At 39.7% G+C, this 23,093-nt stretch overlaps 1 protein-coding gene across 1 annotated transcript; it reads left to right on the top strand.

The window, feature by feature from the left end:
• The first annotated feature begins 7,064 nt into the window (after window positions 1-7,064).
• On the top strand, window positions 7,065-19,728 carry LOC115765430 (glutaredoxin domain-containing cysteine-rich protein CG12206). Its single transcript, XM_030708975.1, is given in 7 exon segments — window positions 7,065-7,397; window positions 7,470-7,599; window positions 7,602-7,635; window positions 7,688-8,267; window positions 18,998-19,231; window positions 19,298-19,363; window positions 19,441-19,728. Coding segments are annotated over 7 exon segments (1,551 nt in total). The 3' UTR covers window positions 19,615-19,728.
• Window positions 19,729-23,093: the final 3,365 nt, after the last annotated feature.

The following is a 23,093-nucleotide window of genomic DNA, read 5'->3' as shown; positions in this document are numbered from 1 at the left end:
TATACTATACCCAGTCATTCCACCCCCCCCCCCCCCCCCCCCCCCCTACACACAAAAGACCCAGCCCACAATTTGCTTTGCTATATGAAACTAGCAAAAAATATATAAATAAACATATATTGATTGAACAAAATAGCCCTGGAAATTCCATTGAAGTATTGTTTACTATTCTAATAAATATTGCATTTTGTTCTATTGTATAAAAATGATAATATGTAATTTACGATACATATACATACATATATATATATATAAAATGATGTGCATTGTGTATAAAAGGACACTTCGATATCATTACGATTATGTTAAAAGTTGGCCAATGATGAACAATAACAACAATTTACCTAATGACAATAAAGCAATTGTGTAAAAAGCCACCTCTAAATCGACTTCTAATTATATTATTTTAGAAATTGACAGCTCTTAAATAAATACTTTAAAGGATGCAAAATGTGTTTCTGATACGGACAGACTTATTCGCATGGATAGTAATCCTACTTTTATGATCTTCATTGTTACCATGGGGACAATGATAATATATAAAAATAAAATATCATTGCTGTTATTATTATAATTATAATAATGAGATACGGATATACATAGTTTATATATTATATCCATAAACTTTGTCTAGGATTTGAACCCGGATTCTTGTTTAGCTGAGTCATTTAGGCGACCCATCTATGATCTTTAATCTGAAATTAAGATTATTTTGTACACTGTCCGCTGAATGTTTTCGATTGAGATAAAGGGTATATTGTTTTTGGGCAATGTTATACAAAATGCTTCGATACGTATTTGTGTTTTCGCACTTAGAAAGTGGATGTTCGGCAGTTTAACAGCCAAGTCCACGGAATATTCCAGGCTGGAACTCAGTATAGTTTTCAGAGTCCTTGATCTTATAATCAAGAGGTAAGAGTGCTTCAAGCCTGTGCCTGGGCTTTTTTTATACCTTTGCAGAGGGTATTATAATTTTGTCTTTAAGTGTGTAACGCTTAGAATGAGACATCTTCGACCCCATATAGTATATATATATGTTCTATATCAGTATCAACAGCCGAGTTGATATAGACATGTGAGACAGTATATATGTTGGAACCGGTCGGATCTGACCACTATATCATATAGCTGCCATAGGTTGTCGAAAATGCATTTCTTGTATGGAAAACCTTTATGTTAATCAACATATTTATTTATTTTTTTGTATCATCCTTTCATTATTATAGAAAAAGTAATGTTAATGAAAAACACATTTGATTATGATTACATTAGCATATGTAAATATTTTTCGTACAGCCGGAGAGGCAGGCTTGGCTGGATCGACAATTATACGGTTTTCACCCATTTTCAAAGGAGTCGGGCTAAAAAATGTGTACTGCGCAGTCAGCTGGACCCGTACTTCTTACTTGCTTCCTTCTTTCTGGTACCCATTAAAAAGTGAATAAAATGTAAGTCTTGCATTTCGCGCGTGAATGCGAATCGGGCGGAAAATGGGTGGGTATCTAGAGCCAGGTACAGAGTTCTTTTACTGGGGCGCTAAGCGGTTGCAGGTCTCAGTCTGTTGTAGCTTTGTTGCGAGCCGAGAGCTTTTATGCCTTGCCAGATAACTGGTAGTCTTAGGTGAGTTGGTAGGCAACTTGCCAGCCACAGCTGGAAGTCATGCCACGCATTCCTAACGGTCAGCACAACTGGGCTTCTAACTTGTCCAGTCACAAGCTGTGCCCCTTTGCCCGTTGACACCCCTGGGCTTGCCGCAGCGAAGCGCAACAGGCGGAAACGGTTGCCAGGTGATCAGCCTGGCGGGCGGGGGGTGTAGACAGGCTGCTGGGTAACCAGGTAGCCAGCCAGGCAGTCAATAGGCTGGGCAGCAATGCTTAGTCCGTCAGCGTCTTGGCCGCAGCTTGCGCATCAAATTAGCGGAAAATTACAGCTTGCAGTGGGCTTTTCTGTTGTTGTTGCTGTTGTTGTTGCTGTTGCTGTTGGTGTTGGTGTTGGTGTTGCTCTTGGGTTTGGTGTTGCCGTTTCGCTAACTCTGTTCATGTGCATTTGAACAGTTTTGTGGCTTCGTTGAATGCACACACAAATTTGAAAAGCTTTGCATAGATGTTAATGGAAATCCAGCCAGGCGAGCACAATTAAAAGCAAAATTCAAAATGCAACAATATCATGCTGCTGCTGCTGTTGTTGCTGCTGTAGTTGCTGTTGTTGTTGCTGTTGTTGTTTATGTTTTTGTTGTAGCTGCGACACCTGCACACAAATTGCTGGCATAGTTTTTGTGGCAGCGCCAATAATAACAGCAACAACAACAATCGACAACGCCAATCGATCGATAACAGACATGTTAAATGGTAAGTCAACAGCAGCAGCGACGCTTGCAGCGACTGCGACGGCGACGGCGACTGCAACGTCACGACGACAACTAGTCAACCTTAGACGGACGAGCCTACACAAACCTAAGGCGCCAACAACAGTAATAGCAGCAACAACAATGCACAAATACATATGTTGAATAGAAAAGATAAATATGTACAGACGAAGAGAGTAAGAGAGATAGAGGGAGAGAGAGAGAGAGCGAGCGAAGATAACCATTGAGCCATGCCCAGGCGTAACCCATACATGCATACATACGTATGTGTATGCAATATATATACACATATGAGGCAGGCGAAATAAATGAAATAGCTAAGACGAATGCCGCAAAAGTCGACGTTTACAAGCGACCGACAGTGGTATGCACAGTGGCTTAAGATAACGCGCATCTGTTAACAGGTTCTGTTCATTGACAGCAGGTTTGGCACATATTACACTGTTATTCGGAATGTTCACGAAAATCTACATTAGTTTGAGTATATTTTGATAGGATTGATGTGTAAGCGTAAAGGAAAATTTAAAAGCTAAAGATTATGTTTGAGCTTTCAGCTTGGAAATTTCAGCATCAATGAAATCCATAATTCATCGAAAATCCATAATTTATGGTAAAAGTGGTATTTATTTTACTTATTTATTTTTCATTCTTTTCTCAATTTCAAATGTATTTCAATAATATTTTCTAAATATTAAAGAAGTAAAAAAAATATTTGAAATTTTTATAGTTACTCAAAGGTTATATAAAAAGATTTTTCTTTATAAATTGACATTTAAATGGATTAAAATTAATGTAATTTAAAAGTTAGAGTTTTGTGAAAAGAACTGCCATAATGGCAAATAAGTGCAGAAATACTATATTCTAGAATAATATGCATCTGATTCTAAGCTGTTTGCGATGTTGGTGACACTGTGCGGCTTGGGGCAACTGCGGCAGCCGCACACAATTAACTTTGGCAACAAACGAGTACTACAACAATAACAGCAGCAGCAGCGGCAGCGGCAGCGGCAGCGGCAACAACAGGTGGGTTGCGGGGTGGTGGCGGCATGGGGGTGTGTACGATGGCTGAGGCGCTGCCAGCGTTGGCGTTGGCGTCAGCGTCGACGTAGACAGTGGCTGCGCCTGCGCACGTAAACAAATTCTCGGCTCACATTGTTTTAGCCACTGCTGCCGCTGGCTGCGTCGTCGCAGCGCAACGTTTATGACTGCGATTGCAGACATTTTGTTGTTGTTCTTGCTGTTATTTTTGTTGTTTTAAGTTATTTCGTTGGCAACGGCGACGACGACGGCGACGTTGCTGCTGCTGCTGCTTTTTAACTGCTTTGCGGGTTTTTTTTTTTGTTTTCTTGAAAGCAAAAATTTAAAAAATAAAAGCAACAGCAGCGGACGCGGCAGCGACAGAGGCACGTAGAAAAAAAAAACACACACACACACACAACAAACAGCAGCAACAGCAACAGCAACAACAACAACAAATCCCTGGCAAAACACGCCAACCCAGCGCGACTTTGTTGCTGCGGTTTTCAGTTGCCAGCGCGATTTTGAATGAGTTGTACGCGCCGCGTTCGCTTTGAGGCGCCCAAAACTGAAAACCGAAAACCGAAAACCAAAAACCATAACTCGAAACTCTTCAGAATCGTGCGTGCGTGCGTGCCTGTGTGTGTGTGTGTGAGCCGCGCCCACCCGCCCCCACAAGCTGCACATTTTGTTGTATTTTTTGTTGTTGTTTTTATTGGCTAAGTTTGGTTTGTTATATTCGTGTTGTTGTTGTGCATGTGCCGCCAAATGAAATTTGTGTGCAACAAGCGGCGAATGCAGGCCAGCAGCAACAGCAGCAGCAACAGCAACAGCAACAGCAACAACAACAACAACTGTTACTTTTAGAGGTTAGGCGCCTTGTCCGCCCGCTTCAAATATTTTCGGACTGGGTATCCCACAACTGGTCAGCGCCAGGTTCAAGTGTAACCAGTTACCAGTTTCCAGAAACACGACAACAACAACAGCAACAACAACCTCAACAACAGCAACAACAACAACAACAGCAACAGCTTCAAAAGCCGCGGCCCAACATCCACTTCAAATGTATGTAAATCTTGTTCTTAACAGCGATTTTTTTTTTGTATTGTTGCTTTTTGTTTTCGACTCCAAAAGTATCGATGATGTGCGACCCATAAAAACTGGTGTATTCGCTTTGCCCAGCATTTGGAAACAATGAATTTCGTTTTTTACTGGACGCTGTAAGTGCTGTTTGTTCTTTATTAAAGCTGCTTGGGCTATACATGTATCATAGAAATGCCCATGAACAATGCTCAGGTGTGACAAACACGGAGCAAAATCAATCAATCAATCTCAATAGTTTAGTGATCACAGTTAGTCTCTAAGACGAATCTCGCAACTCAGACTGGGGTTTAGATGTTCTTAACAGAGGTTCTTAAACATATTTTGAGATACAATTATTGTCTAGTGCCCCTTACAAGTTTGAACTTCAACATATCTTGAAAATCGCTGTCGAAATTATTGCCTTGATAACATGTGTATAAATAAAGCTTTTCATTTATGAGTCCCTTAAAAATAATATTTGCAATAAGAACTCGGAGTAAATAATGAATAAAGCTTAGTATACCTTATTGAAACAAGACAAAAAGTAATCTCAAATGTCGTAAAATAAAACAACTAACATAAATACTTTTATTCGTAGTAAAGTTCATTTCTTTTGTATTTTTTACAAAATTACTCTAGTCATACCCTGAACCCATTAAAAATGGGTATACGGGTATATTGTATTTGTGCAAAATCCAAATGTATGTAACAGGCAGAAGGAAGCATCTCCGACCCCATAAAGTATATATTCTTGATCAGCACCAATAGCCGAGTCGATCTAGCCATGTCCGTCTGTCTGTCTGTCCGTCTGTCCGTATGTATGAACGCAAGTATCTCAGAACCTAAAAGAGCTAGAGTCTGAAATTTTAGATGTAGGTGCTCCTAGTGCCTGGGCAGATCGAGTTTGTTTCCGATAATCGATAACTTACTCCGTTTCCAAGCAATCGATAAGAATCGATATCGATATCCTGTTTTTTGGGCAATTTTGGTAAATAATAAGAGCTAGAGTCACCAAACTTGACATATGGCTTTTAAAATAGATTTGATGTTGGAAGAAGAGGGTTCAGGGTATCCCCTAGTCGGGAGCTCCCGACTAGAGCCTCTTACTTGTTTCCATTTGTTTTCTTTAAAAAAATTCCTTTGTTGATGTCGCTTCTGTCTTTTTTTGCGCCTAGAACAAAAATTAAAGTGCAGGCAACGTCGTACATACTCGTAATCTTTATACATCTTATACCCTGTAACAATTGAAGGTAGATTAATAAATGTTTAATTGTTGTGCATATAACAGGCCAACACATAAAATAAATATATGTAAATATATATTCGGCCAGCTAGAGACTTTCAATCGCAGGTGAATCGTAACGTTTTCCCGAAATCGATAAGAATTCAATTTGTGCAGTGTGGGGCTGAGGGAAGAAGAAGAAGCTGGGTACAGAGTATCTCCAAGTCGACACTCTCACTTGTTTTTGTTGTGGTCTATTCTTTTTTTGGTTTTTTGTTTTTTTTATTTGTTCTGACAGGCTTAAATGCGGTTTTGTGTGTTTCATTATAATGATGATTATTGTTATATCTCATTTTTTATTGCCGTCTTGTTGTTGTTGTTGTTGTTGCTTGGGCAAAGCTTTTAACATTTATTATGCAGCCGTTCGTCCCCAGCGTCTGCGTCTGAGTCTGAGTCTGAGTGTTTCCAGCGAACCGGGCACATCTTCGGCTTAAATGTCAAGCTCATGCTGGGAGCCACCATTCACCCAGTCAACCAGTTGGCCAGTTAGCCAAGTTAGCCAGTTGGCCAAGTCTTGTCTCTTTCGCTGTTTCTCGCTCGCTCGCTCTTTCTCTCCTTCTCTCTTTCGCTGGCGCTCTCTTTTTCTAATGACATTCTGTTTGCTCTTTCGTTGCAGGTACAATCTGCATGCGGCCAACTAACTGTAAAACGCGCCGTGCAACGGTCAGCAGCAAATAGCACAACAGCATCAGCAACAACCTGTAACGACAGCAACAACAGCGACAACAGCAACACACTTGAGAATTGCATAAAATTGAAATTAGATATTGGCAGCGCATCAAATTACCAAATGCTGTTGCTGTTGCCAGAACTATGGCAACGACAAAAATCATGGCAACAACAACTACAACAACAACAGCAGCAACAGCAGCAGCAGCAGCGATTGGCAGCATGCAGCAGCAGCAGCAGCAGCAAAGGCCGTTGCGCGGTATTTCAATAATAATTGAATCTGAGCAGCCAGCTAAGCCGGCAGGCAACAACATTGAAGGCGACGAAATGTCGCTCAAGTCGCAGACCATGTTGTTGGCATTTGGCGACAACAGCAGCAGCAGCAGCAGCAGCAGCAGCAGCAGCAGCAGCAATGACAACAGCAGCAATAACGATCAAGACAACAATTTGCAGACGCCGCAGGTTGACCATGCAAGCCATGTTGTTTTGGAAACTAGTTGCAACACGGTGGGAGCAACAACAGCTGCAGCAACAAACGAGCCAGCAACTAAATTATATCCACAGCTGCTGCTGTGCATTGGCCAGGCCGAGGCCGAGGTTAACTCTGTGCCTGATGCTGATGTTGTTGCTGATGCTGTTGCTGTAGAAATGGCGCCAGCAGCAGCAACTATTATCAGCTGCAATGTTGCCGATGACGTTAGAAACGTGTTACGAGCTGCAGCCCCAGCTGAGCTCGAAGCTATTGGAATTGAAGAGAGCGCTCTCCACGGCAACGGCAACGGCAACGGCGACGGCGACGGCGACGCTAGTCAGTTAACGTTAGGTGCAGTGACCGAAACAGTTGGCGTCTGTGCGCCACAGCACACGGTCAAGATACAGATAGCCAACGGTCAGAGCTCGTATTCAAGTCAAAGCCAGCCCAGGCTCGGCAAACAGATAAGCGTGGTAAAACTGAACGATAGCCAAAGCGACAGCGACATGGTATTACATTTAAAGCAACAGCAGCAGCAGCAGCAGGAGCAACAGCAGCAGCAGCAACTGCTACAATTGCAGCTGCAGCAGCAACAGCATTCGCAAACGGAGGCACAGCCACCCACAGCGCCCTATCAGCTATGCTATTTGGTGTCCAGTGGCCAGTACTCGCCCTGCGAGACTCTAGATAGCGGCACTGGCAGCGATCTGGAGAGCATCAAGTCGCCCAGCAGCAACAGCAACAGCAGTAACATTGGCAACAGCAACAGCAACATTGGCAACAGCAACATGGGCAGCAGCGGCGTGCCCAAGCTGGAGCTGCATCTGAAGACGACGCGTATCCGAGTTAATACTCCGAGCGGGCAATCCGGAACGCACTCGCGCGCTTACAGCTTGACGGACAGCGAGGAGTGTGACGAGAGTAGCTCCTCGCTGAGCTGTGATTCGCTGCATTCCAATGAGGCGGCGCCGATACTTAAATTAGGCGCCCTTTTGCCCAATTCGCTGCTGCGCGATATACGCGACAGAGAGGTGGCCAGGGAGGGGCAGATGGAACAGTCTTCGACGGCGACCAAAATCGATGGACGTCCTCTGCAATATGAGGCAGATCAATATTACAATTTTCATGTGAACGAGCATGCAAATTATCGTAGTTTCGGTCCGGAGAGCTGCAGTCGTATGTCGCCGGAATACGAGGCGTACAGTTTGCCAGGCGAAGCCGAGGAGCAGGATGAGGACGCTTTTGCCGGCTACAAGGACGTGCGCCGCTCCTCACAAACATCCACAATACGCTCCTCCAAGGGCACCGTGCGCGGCGTCAAGAATCGTGTGCGCAATGGAGTAGCCACCTTCTTGCAGTTGCAGCAGCCGAATGTCAAGGTGAGTGCCAGCTGATTACGTTTGTGTTTAAGTGCCAGTACTCAAAAGTACTCGTTAATTATACAATGAGTACTTAAACTCACAGTTAGAGTGTGTAGTACACAAGCTCAAGAGTCACGTTTCGAGCTGCTTATTGAGAGATCATCGATTTGCTGGCTCGTTCAAGTCGAATGACAGATTTAGTTATTGGTATATTCCCTTTAAGTTTCGGTTGCTTGTTTCATACTTCTGAAATTTTGATAAGTATTTAAATTAAATTCTTGAATTATTTGCCTATTTTATTATATGTCCAATTTTAATTTTTTTTTTTGCTGAGGAGCTTAGTTTACAATTTTAATTGTACCTTTCCTGAATCCGAAACTAAGATAAGAAGTTCAATTAGAAGACGAAGTTTATTCGGTCAAGAGGAAATCACAAATTTGTATTATCATTCCATTGATTTGCATGTTTCTTAAGAAATTGTTCGATTGTTTGATATTTCTATCAATTTCTGAAATTCAACCCCAAAGAAACTTGGAAATTGGAGGCTCAGTTTCAATGTCTTTCCTTGAAATCGATTATTATCGATTATACACTCGTTTTTCGGGAATTAGATAATTATCCAATGATTAGAGCAGCTGTTTTCTTTCTAAACAGTTCAAGGCTGATTGTGTTTGGAAAGTAGGCGTGTCAGCGTCTTTTTGTCTTTGTGAAACATTCAACACGGACGAGGCAATCTAATTAATTGTGGAGTACGATTATTTCACATAGTCTTTCCAGCAAATAGAGAGGAGGGGCCATCGCAAAACTTAAAATTGGAAACTACTTGCTTTTAGCTATAGAGCATAACCACATTCCAGAGCTCTGAAACTAAGGATCCTTTGGAGTTATATCTCTGCTCTTAATGTAGCATACTTTTGAGAACTCTCTCGCAATTTGAGAAAATTGAATTGAGAATGCATGCAGGTTGCATAATGCCTATAGAATCACTTTGAATCGAGAATGAGCTATGAATGAGTGCATTCACATGCAGCGGTTATTCAAAATATTCGAAAAACAAAAAGAAGAGTGGGTATTAATTGGTTTTGTCTTTGCTTCATGAGATTCATTGAGAAAGTTGGCTTTGTGTGTTTAACTTTTGTCTGCGGCTGTCAGTGAGTTGCGTGGGTGTCTGTTTGGGTCGCTGACTCCCCCCCCACACACGCACACACACACGCATACACACACGTTATGCAATGCATGTGTGTTAGTGTGTGTGCGGGCGCGCATGTGTCTGCTGCTGGAAATGTTCAGTCTGCAGTCTTCAATTAACAGTCAACACCCCCAGATTGACTCACGTTTTGGGCTATGTGAAAGCCAAGCTTGTCCAGCTGTTGTTGTTGTTATTGTTTCTGTTACTGTTTTGTTGTTGTTGTTATTTTCAAAACTGATTCATAGCAACAACAACAACAACAGCAACAACAAGAGCTCGCTGAAAGTTTGACCAACTAATAAATCATTCGATGCGCTCACCGAAATTTGTTCGTCGAGACTTAAATCAAAAAATTAACACTCTGCTGTCTATTTACAGAACATGTTGTTGTTGTTGTTGTTTTAATTTACCGTTAAGTGGCTTAATATGCTGCCCCGCCACAGAAAGCCTTTCGGGGCAACTCCAATATGGCATCGAATCAGAATTTCCATAAACACGCGCGAGCCGGAGCTCCAAAAGTTGGGAAAGTTTTTGGTGTCGCCCGCTTTTGGGTCTGGCGGAAGTAGATGGCTCGAGTTGTAGATAAAACGACGCGATAAATGCTAGCTTAGATGCCCCCCCCCCTCCCCCCCTCCCTAAGCCTGACTAAGTGCAGTTACTAAGTAGTAGTTACTTTTGGTTTCTATTTGGCTTTCTTTCGGCTGCTTCGGCTATCGCGAAAGTTCTCAATCAGGGTCAGCTGTGGCCCTGGCACGCTTCCATCGACGGACTGACCCATTTATTGGCATGAAAGCCGATGATTGAGCAACAGCCAGAGCATTAAACAATAAGCAGCCCCAATTGCAGTGTTATTGAAATTGCATTATTTACGCATTGCCCACAAACTGTCGAGTCATCGACAAAATAGTAGACACACAGATACATATGTATGTACCTTGATGACTTTGTATCTTTTGGCTTGTATCTGTAACGATGATTCGCTTATTTGGCCAATGCTGTTATCGCTTGTTCGTTGTTGTTGTTGTTGTTGTTGTTGTTGTTTTTGTTGTTGTTGTTTGCGAAATCAATTACATACACATGTGGCACAGGGTGTCGTTTTTGGCTTATCTACGCATAATTTGTAAATTACCTGCAAAAATGAGTGTAGGAAAATTGTAACTTCAATTAAATTGTGATAGTTATCTATGTGGGCGTGGCGCACAGTCATTATGAGAGCTTTCATTTTTATATGATTTCGTCAATGAGCAATGCCAAAATTCGGCTAAACGGACTAAGCGGCCGAGACACGCACAACAACATACTTAAACAAAAAACAAAAAACAAAAAACAGAAGAAAATTTTAAACATAAACGTAAATTATCTAAATTATATTTTAATGGCCGCTCGACTCGTTTCAACTCGTTTTCGCATTTAACTTGTCCATCGAACGACAAAGGCCCCCAAACTCGACGGGTTTTTGTAATCTCTTCTACTCCCACCTCCTCCCCCCTTTGGGTCTGTGGAACATAAAATATGTTTGACTTTTTGTAGATGCGCATAATTAGTGCGCTAGCCGCTCTTTATTATTATAATACATATTTGTTTGCTTTTGGCTTTTGGTTTCTTGAAAATTATGCAATCGATTGTTTCAACAATCCCCCTCAGTCTACACAGTTTCCAATAATTATAATATTGATTTGCTCTTCAAGGCCAACAACGCCAATTCGACGTTATTATTTATGTGCAGGTGCTATAAGTGTTTCACAGATTAACGTCCATTCAAAAATGTTTAGTATTCGCTTTTTTTAGCATAAGCATAATGGATAGCTTATAAGACATATGTGTATGTGTGTGTGTGTGTGTGTGTATATATCTGAATTATGACCAGCTTTGTACAATCAGCAAGAGTTCCTTATTATATTGAAACAGCATTTTGAAAGATTTGCCTGCCAAGCCGCGATTTTATTTGCTGTTAAATAAATATTTATTGCGTCTTGGACTAGACTTTAACTCAAACCAAATCCTTACGTACATATATTGTACGTAACTAAAGTTGGAGTTTAAGCCATACATCGTTAAATATAGAGACATGAAAAATGACGAATTTTATATTTGAAAGTGAGGGTTTCTTTCATAGGGCAATTCGTATTAGAGTGCAACATTTCAAGAGCGAAAAATACTTGAATGAAGTTGTTTTTGTCATGTTTCAAACTCAATTAAGCCCGATATAACAACAGAACGGCTTTGCATTCAAATAAACTTCAAGTTAAAACCCTCGATACTTAAATGACATTTGTGTCCAATTAGATATAAATATGACATAGTATTAAGTTAAGCCTAATTGGTTCTTAATATGAATAGGGCTTAAGCTTCAATCTAGCTTATATTTAAATTGACATAGGTTCATATTAACTTGCATATGAAATGCAACTGATTCTTCAATAATGTACTTGGGAAGAAAAAATACAAGAAATATATAAAAATGTACAAACGAGTCTACGAATTAAAGCGGCTTCTTAAACACACACTTCTAAGATTTATATTTAATTGCCTAAAACTGCTTTTATAGCAAATGAACAACGTTGAGCCTACTTGAAAATATGATTGAATTGGTCCGCCAAAGTGTTGAGGGCAGCTAACAAGCTGAACGGCAGATCATATATTTAACAGGTGGATAGAATTGCAATGTGGCTTGTAAATAAACAGTTAGCGATTGATGTATAAATATGAATTTCATAATATTGCCTACTCATCGACAGTGCTGTATATCAATCGACAAGAGTATTAGAAAACCAAAGACTTTCAAATTGTTGATAGGTGAAAACTTCTTGTCAACTTTCGTGAAGCTAACCTGAAAGCTTAAATGAAAGAATACGCCTCACATGGGCCATTTTTAGGTGTAACAAGACGCCTCCATCATTAGGGAGCTTTCTCACGTTTTCACAAAAAAAAAAACAAAATCCCAGATATCTTATGAGCTCAACTAAATAATAATATTGAGAAAGCTTTTGTGTTGATTGCCTGTGGAAATGCATTCGCAGCCTCTGTCTCTCCGATTTGGGGCCAATCGCGCTGCCAAATTGCGAAGTGAAGTCATCATTTTAATGCCATCAATTAAAAAACAAAAAATACACAAAAAAAAATATACGTAATTTGATCATTTTTAGCAAATGTCGCCAAACTGAAAAAAACTGAAATTAACTAAAACCAAATGCAAATGATGCCGGGCCGCACGCAAACAAATAAAAAGCAAACCGAGCTCGTTAAGAAACAATTTGGTATTTGAGAAAAAATATATGCAAATAAATAAGAGACCAGAAAAAAAAATAAAATAAAAAACAATGCATATTTCTATTCGATGGGGGTGGGGTCTGGAAAAAAATACCAAACGCAAAACAAACTTTGAATTCGAACGAAAGTGAAAACGAAAACGAAAACGAATTTTACGTGACCAGGCGCAGATTTATGGCGCTGAGAGATTTTTACAGCCACAATCCACAAGCCGAGGCGCCTCCACATTGTTTCACAAAATACAAATTGTTGCCATACAATTAAACAACAACAACAACAACAACAACAACAACAACAACAACAACAACAACAACAACAACAACAACAACAACAACAACAACAACAACAGCAACAGCGACGGCGACAAGAGCAAGAGCAAGAGCAACTGTTGGGCATGGGGCGTTAGCTGCATTTCAATTTCGATTTGCATTCAGGGCCAAAAGAAAGTGGCAAATGGGCTTATTAAAATATCCAATTATTGCCAAATTGATGCTCGCTCTTGGCCGTCGTAACGAAAGTGAAATGTTTCACTTAACATGTGTGTGCGTGCGCCTGTGTGTGTCTGTGTGTGTGTGTGTGTGAGTGTCGACGTGTGTGAATTTTAATGCCAGCTAAGGCAGCTCGCACCTGCAGCTCAGCCAAAGACTAAAACTGAAATTCAATACCTCCCTCCCCCCTCCGCCCCCCCCCCCCCCCCCCTACACTCCCTACCTCATTTAAAAAGGCCAACTGAAATTGAAACCGAAGCTTGTTACCACACCGAGAGCCATGAGAACCGTCAACAAGCCGAGGCCGAATGTTGATGATGCGATGCCGCCCTTTAATGCGCTTTAATATAAAGGGTATAGCATCGCGTGGTCACGTTTTCAAAATTCTATATGCAATTTATTTATCAAGGCTGTAAACCTGTTTTAAGCCGAACCGCATTTAGTCCGCAGTTCCAATATTTTGTTTCAGCCGTCAGCCGAACCTTAACCCGGTTTAGTTTGGTTAAAAACAGCTGGGCCTAAATCTGAACCAAACGGCCTTTTTTAAACTTTCTTTTTTTTATACCCTGAATCCATTAAAAATGGGTATTAGGGTATATAGTGTTTGTGCAAAATCCAAATGTATGTAACAGGCAGAAGGAAGCATTTCCGACCCCATAAAGTATATATATTCTTGATCAGCATCAATAGCCGAGTCTATCTGTCTGTCCGTCTGTCCGTATGTATGAACGCAGAGCTATGGACTTGAAATTTTAGATGAAGGTGCTCCTAGTTCCCGCGCAGATCGAGTTTGTTTCCGATAATCGATAACTTACTCCGTTTCCAAGCAATCGATAAAAATCGATATCGTTATCATGTTTTTTGGGCAATTTTGGTAAATAATAAGAGCTAGAGTCACCAAACATGATATATAGCTTCTAAAATAGAATATTTATATGCATTTGATGTTGGAAGAAGAGGGTTCAGGGAATCCCCTAGTCGGGAGCTCTCGACAAGAACCTCTTACTTGTTAAGTTGACAATTATGAATGCAAAACATAAAAGTTGCTGGAGTTACTTCGACAAGTACAAATATGTAAATATATTAAACGGAACTGCTTCATTTCATACTAGATAATGGTTCACAAATCGAACCGAACCGAACTGAACCTAAGAATATTGCCATGAACCGAACCAGCGAACACTTGTGTTATACTCTGAGCATAGCTAACTTCAACTGGTAGTCATTGTTGTCATTTTAAATTGTAAGATTCCATAGGTATTTGTTCATTTTAAATTGATTGAGTTAGCTCGTTGAATGACACATTCAGTTCCTGAATGCGGCACCTTTGTTGTATAATATCATAGCTCTGTCTTTGGAAACTGGCTACAACCCAAAAGATTTAACATTTAAATAGTAAACGTTTCTCTCTTCTTTATATTATCTAATAATATACGAAATGTCTATATTTTCGATTCAGTTTGCGGCTTGAACCAACTCCCAGCCTTTAGGTTCTGTTCGTGAGTCAGTTTGTGGAACTTTTTATATCCTTTTAAAGATGCGCACTTAATTTGACCTCTAAACCAATTGTCATCCACCAAAAATGATTAGATAAATGCAGTGCTTGAGTTTCACATAATAAGTACTTGTTTTAAAAGTAAGGTTTGGCTTAGGGCTCATAGTAAGCAATAAATCGCAATTCCGGGTTCAACTTGGTTCAAAATAGGTTTGCCAGATAATCTATAATACTACTCTATAATATAATTAATGTTAGCAATCATTTCAAGCGCAAAATATATATTTCTTTTACTTTGACCTAATTCTGCATTTTATGGGAACCTATTAGTCCGGCGTTGGCATCAATGGAAGGGAATCGATAAAAGTTATCGATACCAATTAATCAAATGCCAGCTGGAAGTTAGCTAGATATTTTGACTATTTTTTACACATCAGGTGCGCTTGTCCACTGAAATGTGAAAACTTGTTTATAATATTGTTTTACAAGATTTGCTAATTTCGAATTCTTTTGATGACTTTTTGGTTGTTTTTTTTTGTTTTTCGTTTTTGTTTATTGCTGTTGTTGTATGCCTAAAAGGTATTTGAGCGTTTGGTGTTGTTTGTTACCGCCGCTCGGCTTTCCCTTCTGCCGGCGACGGGCCGTCATTCCCAGGTGCCCAATTGATCGGAATCGGCGCACTTGGGCACGCCCCGGGTGAGACGCATTCGCTTACATAATGTCCAGCCCCATGTGACGTATTAATTGAACTTTATGGAACCACGCGTCGAGTCGTGTGAACGTTGCTGTTGCAGTTGCAGTTGTTGTCGTTGTTGACGTTGTGGTTGTTGTCGCTGAAGACAACTCCTTTTGCTCACATAACCGAATGCTGTTGGGTCTGAGATACTGGGCTGGTTGCTATGCTATGTTTCCCGACGCATATCTCGACGCGATTGGCAATCCTCCAATCGACGCTTGTCGATCGCAAGTGACCTGCTTTCTCTTTTTTTTTTTTTTTCTTTACCCACTAGCCATACCTGTTGCGGCTAAAACATAAAATAAATTGTAATGTTGGCTGTGGTTGTGGCTGTGGCTGTGGCTTTGGCATATTCGGATGTGGCCTGTCGACGATTCTGCAAAAGCATGTGTTAATTGTGGATGCTGGACAGTGACAGCTCGGACAGTGGATCACAGTTCAAATGCGCTCGTTCAAACAGGGGTTGAAGGGGAACTCCTACTCGGCGCTCACTAAAAGCTAAACGAGTTTTCGGCGAAAAACATTATCGCCGCTGGCTTCTTTTGTCACTTAACATGGCTTTGAACTTTGCTGTTAGAGGCATCCACATCCAAAAATCCACGTTCACATCACAAATGACGCTTAATGGCAATTATTAATGTACCAGTTTTTTATATATTTTTTTTGTATACTCGTGTTGCTTAGCATAACGTTAAATATGCCATATTACCTGTAAATAACAAGCCTTTGCTACAGCATCAGCCTCTTGGCTCATGAGTCAATGAGCTGTCCGGCCAGTTGGATAAAGATGCCACAACTTGGAACGGGTGCACAGCTCTATAATGAAGCAGACACCTTTATCGTTCTATATATGCGTTTATACCCAGAGTCCGTCTTGCATATTGGCAACTACAGAAGCTAGACACTAGAAATTTGATATAAATATTCACTTATACCATACAAAGAACGAGTTTGTAATTTTGTTGTCTCTCTATGAACCCATATTATCAAATTTCATAATATCGATTTTGAGACATGATTTGTTAAGCATAACTTGGAGATTACAAGAGCTGAGTACGTTCTTGTCTAATATACACAGATTGACACGGACTGCATGAGTTATTGTATATGCAATATAATTATAAAGTTGCGTAAGGAAAGGCTCGATTACATTATTATTCTACTTTTAATTAATCACATAACTTTGGCTACGAAACCTATTTATTATTATGATTGCCAGTTGATATCTTTACGATTATATAAATTGTTAGATTATGACAAACTCTTTTTTACTTGAGTGCAATAAAAGCTGATATGAAATTTAAATTTATATAAAAACAAAAAAAAAAAAACATATTTATGAGAGTGTCAAATGGATGCAAAAAGTTAAACTATTTAACTCGAAGTGCTCAGACTTACAAATATACTTTGTACAGAAAATAAGTGCTATGACATTAAACCTTTACTTTAGACACATATTGGTTTCTAAATATTAAATTGCTAAAAGCAGTCATTTAAGCTAAGAAAGTTTTTATTGTATTGATCATGTTGAGCTCATTTTAAGGTCTGCTTGATAGCCAGACAATAGTAGCAAAGCCTGTGTAAAATACAAGCCAGCTGAATGGGTTGATGTTAATTATTTGACATTGTCTTACTAAATACAAGACATACAAGATGATATGTGTAGTCCATGCAAGCTGTGCACACCGTGTAAGAAATGTCTATTACATTTTATTATGTCATTTATTACGGGCATAACTCATAAGCTTTTGACAGCTCCTGTCACTGGCGAAGCGATGCAGAGTTCAACGATATCTATCGGATGATCGATAGCGATAGGCGGTCTGATCTGGTTAATTAGACTGCCAACTTGGCCAGCTAACGGTATACAGGCAGCGCACTGCTGCCAATTTATTTGGCGCGAAAACAAGTTGCAATCGCAGTTCGTACACACACACACACATAGGCACACAGCTAAATGGAAATGGAAATAGGCAGGAAAATGTGCGGTTAGTGCATAGTTGGCAGTTTTCACTTAGCGCATTTTTCAAATTCGCAGCGCCTGTAAATGTCGTTAAGTCATTTTAAATGCCATTTACACAAATTGGCTATGCGTAATTTCCAATTGGTTTTTCATTTTATTTTGATTGCCGTGTTTATCTGTGTGCAGGCAGTCGCAGTTACGTTCGCATTCGCTTTGGCCTAGCCTCGTTGCTTTTGCTTTTGTTTTCCGCCCAATTGAATAATCGAGAGCATAAATAATTTACAAGTTGGATTATGAGCTAGAGATCTACGCCTGGCTGTACATTTTTAACGCCTTAATTAGTTCACAATTTACGTTGTTTTATTTTTAACCTTCTCTCCAATTAGGCAATTAACGCCAAGCTGCAAATTGCCTTAGCTCGAATTGGGGCTGCGAAACGTGCTGCGCATATGAATGAGAAGCGCAAAGAAAGGCTCAAATGTATGGAGCAAAAAATACTACTTATTTTAGAACTATTCTTAAGGCAGTTTCCACTTCTCAAATAATAGCTGACTGAAATGTTACCCAGCAATTAAAATGTAATCTCTCTGATGCTTAAAAATCCTACAGTTTATTAGATGTTTTTAGTTGTCCGTTTCTTTGTAGAGCTTTTAAAAATCAGACTATTGGCTGGGACACTATTTTCAAGCATATCGTTAAGCTGGCATACTTTTTGTAAGAATTTCTTCAAGACACTTTTTTATACAGAGCCGGGAATTCGAGCATACTCCGAGCATCACATATTCTGCTTTTTTGTTTTTTTTTGTGATTAGGTGTTTTTAGCACCTTAACTTGGATTAAGCTCGAAAGAACTTCAAGGTTCAAGCCACTAAACCAAATCGTTTGTACACGAATACCTAAGATAAAGGCAATCTTTGTGGTTGAACACTCATAATCAGCAAAAAAAAGATCGAAAATTGTATGCTTAAATCAAGTAATTCCGTTCTTGAAAGTACACTAAGACCAGCCTTAAATTATTCGCGTATGAAACGCTTATTTCAAGAATGACACTATGTGAACAAAAAAACGTGAATGCAGTTAATTCGTGTTTGATTTTAAGTTTAATTGAAATTTTTATAAACATATTCAGTATTGAATCAAGTCTTAAGTCAAAGTTATCTCAATTGAAGGCAATTGCACCCCAAAATAAAACTAATATAGTCTTAAATTATGCCCGAACGGGTTTTAAAACAGTTCAAGCTTAATCTGTAAACTTAATTCAACAACTTTTAACTTTAGCGTCGTCTTACTCGTTTCAGCGCTTGCTTGTTTTGCCCCACTGTGCGTTGGCTTTATTATTGACATTTTTCAAGCCCGAGCATAACAAACAATCTTGAGTTGGCTTTGAGTTTTCACAAATATTTCTCTTGTTCAAATTGCTATCCCAATTAGCAGATAGTTTTGTATTTGTATCTAATAATTATATGCTACATACATACATATATCGAAATCTGTGTCGGTTTTTGTTTTTGTTGAAGGTGGCCTTGCGAGACTGTAGTATGCCTTTATATTCTTGTATGGAAACGAGTTATACTAAAGTATTTATTCCGATTTATCACCTGAACTAGAACTACATGGAGAAGGATCTGGGCAAGGTAGTACTGTACACAACCAGCATGGGCATCATACGGGATACGTATGCCAAGTGCGCTAATGTCAAGCAGATATTGCGTACACTGCTCGTCAAGTTTGAGGAACGGGATGTATTCATGAGCATCGAGTATCAGCAGGAGATGCGGGATCGCATGCACCATGAAACGATACGGGTGCCGCAGCTATTCGTTGAGGGCCAGCACATTGGCGTAAGTATCTGACAGATACTCTTTAATTAAAGATACAAGTTGAATTGAGATATTGCATTTCTGCAGGATGCCGACACGGTGGAGCGTCTGAACGAGAGCGGCGAGCTGCGTCAACTACTGCGACCTTATAAGGTGAGCCAAGACTGGTTTAGCTTCAATTTGTCATCTGTTATCTGTTATCTAAAACTGATTCCTTGATCTCTATTTAGTCGCTGGCAACGGCGTACACCTGCCAGACCTGCGGAGGCTATCGATTGCTGCCCTGCCCCTCGTGCAATGGCTCCAAGAAGTCGGTCCATCGTAACCACTTTACCGCCGAATTCGTGGCCCTCAAGTGCATGAACTGCGATGAGGTTGGCCTGGTCAAGTGCCCGACATGCTAGAGTCCCCCTCTCCATTTTCCCATTTTCCCCCCCAACTGGCCGCCGAAGCTGATTAAATCTGATTTATTCACTCGCGTACCATTTTGTTTCGTTTCTAGTAATAATGCGTATTTACCCAAGAAATGTGTGCTTTTTTTTTTAATATTTTTTTTTTTTTTTTTTTTATATATGTATATGTATGTATTTTGTATATCTACTTATGCTACGAAGTGCAAATGTTATCGTTTGTTATTAACAGTTGTGATATTTAAGTCAGTTGGCTGCAAGTCTCGCATTTGGGACTTGGGAACAGCTCCAGAGCTGGCGATGTCCCTGGGATAGTTGTGCGATGAACTGCAGAATATATATACATATATGTATATACATATGTATTTATATACATAGTTTCTTATGTAAATCAAAGACAAATATATAAATAAAAATAACTTAAGAAGGCAAGCGCGCCTTTATATGGTGTTCACCAAATACTTATTGTACTGATGGAAATTAACACATTTTTAACAAGTAAGAGGCTCTAGTCGAAAGCTCCCGACTAGGGGATACCCTGAACCCTCTTCTTCCAACATCAAATGCATATATATATTTTATTTTAGAATCTATATGTCAAGTTTGTTGACTCTAGCTCTTATTATTTACCAAAATTGCCTAAAAACATGACATCGATTTTTATCGATTGCTTGGAAACGGAGTAAGTTATCGATTATCGGAAACAAACTCGATCTGCGCGGGAACTAGGAGCATCTACATTTAAAATTTCAGTCTCTAGCTCTTATAGGTTCTGAGATCCTTGCGTTCAAAAATACGGACGGACGGACATGGCTAGATCGACTCGGCTATTGATGCTGATCAAGAATATATATACTTTTTGGGGTCGGCAATGCTTCCTTCTGCCTGTTACATACATTTGGCTTTCGCACAAATACAATATACCCTTATAACCATTTTTAATGGGTTCATGGTATAAAAATCATCGAAAAAGTTTCAATTTTCGCACCGACTTCGATTTTGAAAAATATCTCCGCGCGGAGCTATGTTGTTTTGGAACGTCATATCTACGCGCGGAGTTATTTCGTTTTGGAACGTCATATCTCCGAGCGGAGAACTTGTAGTTTGTAGTTTGTAGCTTGTAGTTTGTAGTTTAGTTTGTAGTTTGTAGTTTGTAGTTTGTAGTTTGTAGTTTGTAGTTTGTAGTTTGTAGTTTGTAGTTTGTAGTTTGTAGTTTGTAGTTTGTAGTTTGTAGTTTGTAGTTTGTAGTTTGTAGTTTTAGTTTGTAGTTTGTAGTTTGTAGTTTGTAGTTTGTAGCTTGTAGTTTGTAGCTTGTAGTTTGTAGTTTGTAGTTTGTAGTTTGTAGTTTGTAGTTTGTAGTTTGTAGTTTGTAGTTTGTAGTTTGTAGTTTGTAGTTTGTAGTTTGTAGTTTGTAGTTTGTAGTTTGTAGTTTGTAGTTTGTAGTTTGTAGTTTGTAGTTTGTAGTTATGTCGTTTTGGAACGTCATACCTCCGCGCGGAGCTATGTCGTTTTGGGACGTCATATCTCCGCTTGGAGTTATGTCGTTTTGGAACGTCATATCTCCAGGCGGAGTTATGTCGTTTTGGAACTTCATATCTCCGAGCGGAGTGTTTGTAGTTTGTAGTTTGTAGTTTGTAGTTTGTAGTTTGTAGTTTGTAGTTTGTAGTTTGTAGTTTGTAGTTTGTAGTTATGTCGTTTTGGAACGTCATATCTCCAGGCGGAGTTATGTCGTTTTGGAACTTCATATCTCCGAGCGGAGTGTTTGTAGTTTGTAGTTTGTAGTTTGTAGTTTGTAGTTTGTAGTTTGTAGTTTGTAGTTTGTAGTTTGTAGTTTGTAGTTTGTAGTTTGTAGTTTGTAGTTATGTCGTTTTTGGAACGACATATCTCCGCTTGGAGTTATGTCGTTTTGGAGCGTCATATCTCCGCTTGGAGTTATGTCGTTTTGGAACGTCATATCTCCGCTTGGAGCTATGTCGTTTTGGAACGTCATATCTCCGCTTGGAGCTATTACCCGAGAGCTATTACCCGGGGTAGGTTCGAATATCAAAACTTTTTTGAATATTTTTTTGAAAATCTCGGGTAAATATAATCTCATTTTAAAATGTTATACCATTTTGAATGCGTACGGATCCCTACTATCATATGGCATTCATTAAAAAAAAGTTGTTGGCCAAAAAACGTTTCGCTTGCAAAGTCCACCTTTTTTGGAGTATCTCAAGTGAGATTCATTAAATTATGCTAAACGAAGTACTGTCCCAATCGAGCTCTCTCCACAGGATTTATTCAAGCCATATAAAAAGGTAGCTTTATCTAAATCAATATACTTACTTTGCATACCCAAGCCATTTGCATGAACATAATATTAAACAAGTAAGAGGTTCTAGTCGGGAGCTCCCTTCTCTTCTTCCAACATCAAATGCATATCTATTATATTTTAGAAGCTATATGTCAAGTTTGGTGACTCTAGCTCTTATTATTTACCAAAATTGCCCAAAAAACAGGATATCGATGTAGATTTTTGTCGATTGCTTGGAAGCGGAGTAAGTTATCGATTATCGAAAACAAACTCGATCTGCGCGGGAGGTAGGAGCACCTACATCTAATTTCAAGTCTCTAGCGGACGGACGGACGGACGGACGGACGGACAGACAGACGGACATGGCTAGATCGACTCGGCTATTGATGCTGATCAAGAATATATATACTTTATGGGGTCGGAGAAGCTTCCTTCTGCCTGTTACATACATTTGGATTTTGCACAAATACAATATTTCCTTATACCCATTTTTAATGGGTTCAGGGTATAAAAAGAAAGCTGGTATTTCAAGGGAATGTGGTTAATTACAGAATGCTGCAAAACGCCTCAAAAATCGTTGCTAAGGAGGTAAAGTTATAACTATAGATCTATAGATAGAATTATAACTATATATATATGATATATGATATAGTTACGAGCAAGCAACCAATTTTATCGCACTCGCTGCAACAGCTTTAACTGCATTTATGTAGCGGGGATTCGCTTGAATGTCTGGGTTACATAGACGCTTCGTATCTCGTTTTCGTGTTTTTTTTTAATAGAAGCTAATATCATATATATATTATGCCTTGGGCAATCCCAGGACTTCACCGATCCACCAAAACGCTAGGTAGAAGCTATGCAGCTCCTTGCTAAGATGTTGGGATGGCAGCGAAGTTTACCCTGAAGCGTTTTGATGGATTAAGTACCCCGCTCTGGAAACTCTCTAGGTCCACTTGAGAACCCTATCGCGTTTGTACGATATCTGACTCGCCTGCAATGGATGTTGCGCTTGCGCAAGTAGACAACATTTGAAAGAGTTTATTGCATGCTTTTGGGCTGAGTAAGAATATGTAATGCGACGATGCACGGTAAAAAATCGTGCTTTGCTAAACCCCTTTAAAGTTTTCAATGTTGGAAATAAACTCTTGATCGAGTAATGGGCCAAGCATCTGAG

The sequence above is a fragment of the Drosophila novamexicana genome, unplaced genomic scaffold (genome assembly GCF_003285875.2).
Source record: "Drosophila novamexicana strain 15010-1031.04,08,12 unplaced genomic scaffold, DnovRS2.1 tig00000960-arrow-arrow-pilon, whole genome shotgun sequence".
NCBI lineage: Eukaryota > Metazoa > Arthropoda > Insecta > Diptera > Drosophilidae > Drosophila > Drosophila novamexicana.
Note: the sequence above shows the minus strand (reverse complement) of the source record. Positions and strands in the feature narration are given on the sequence as shown.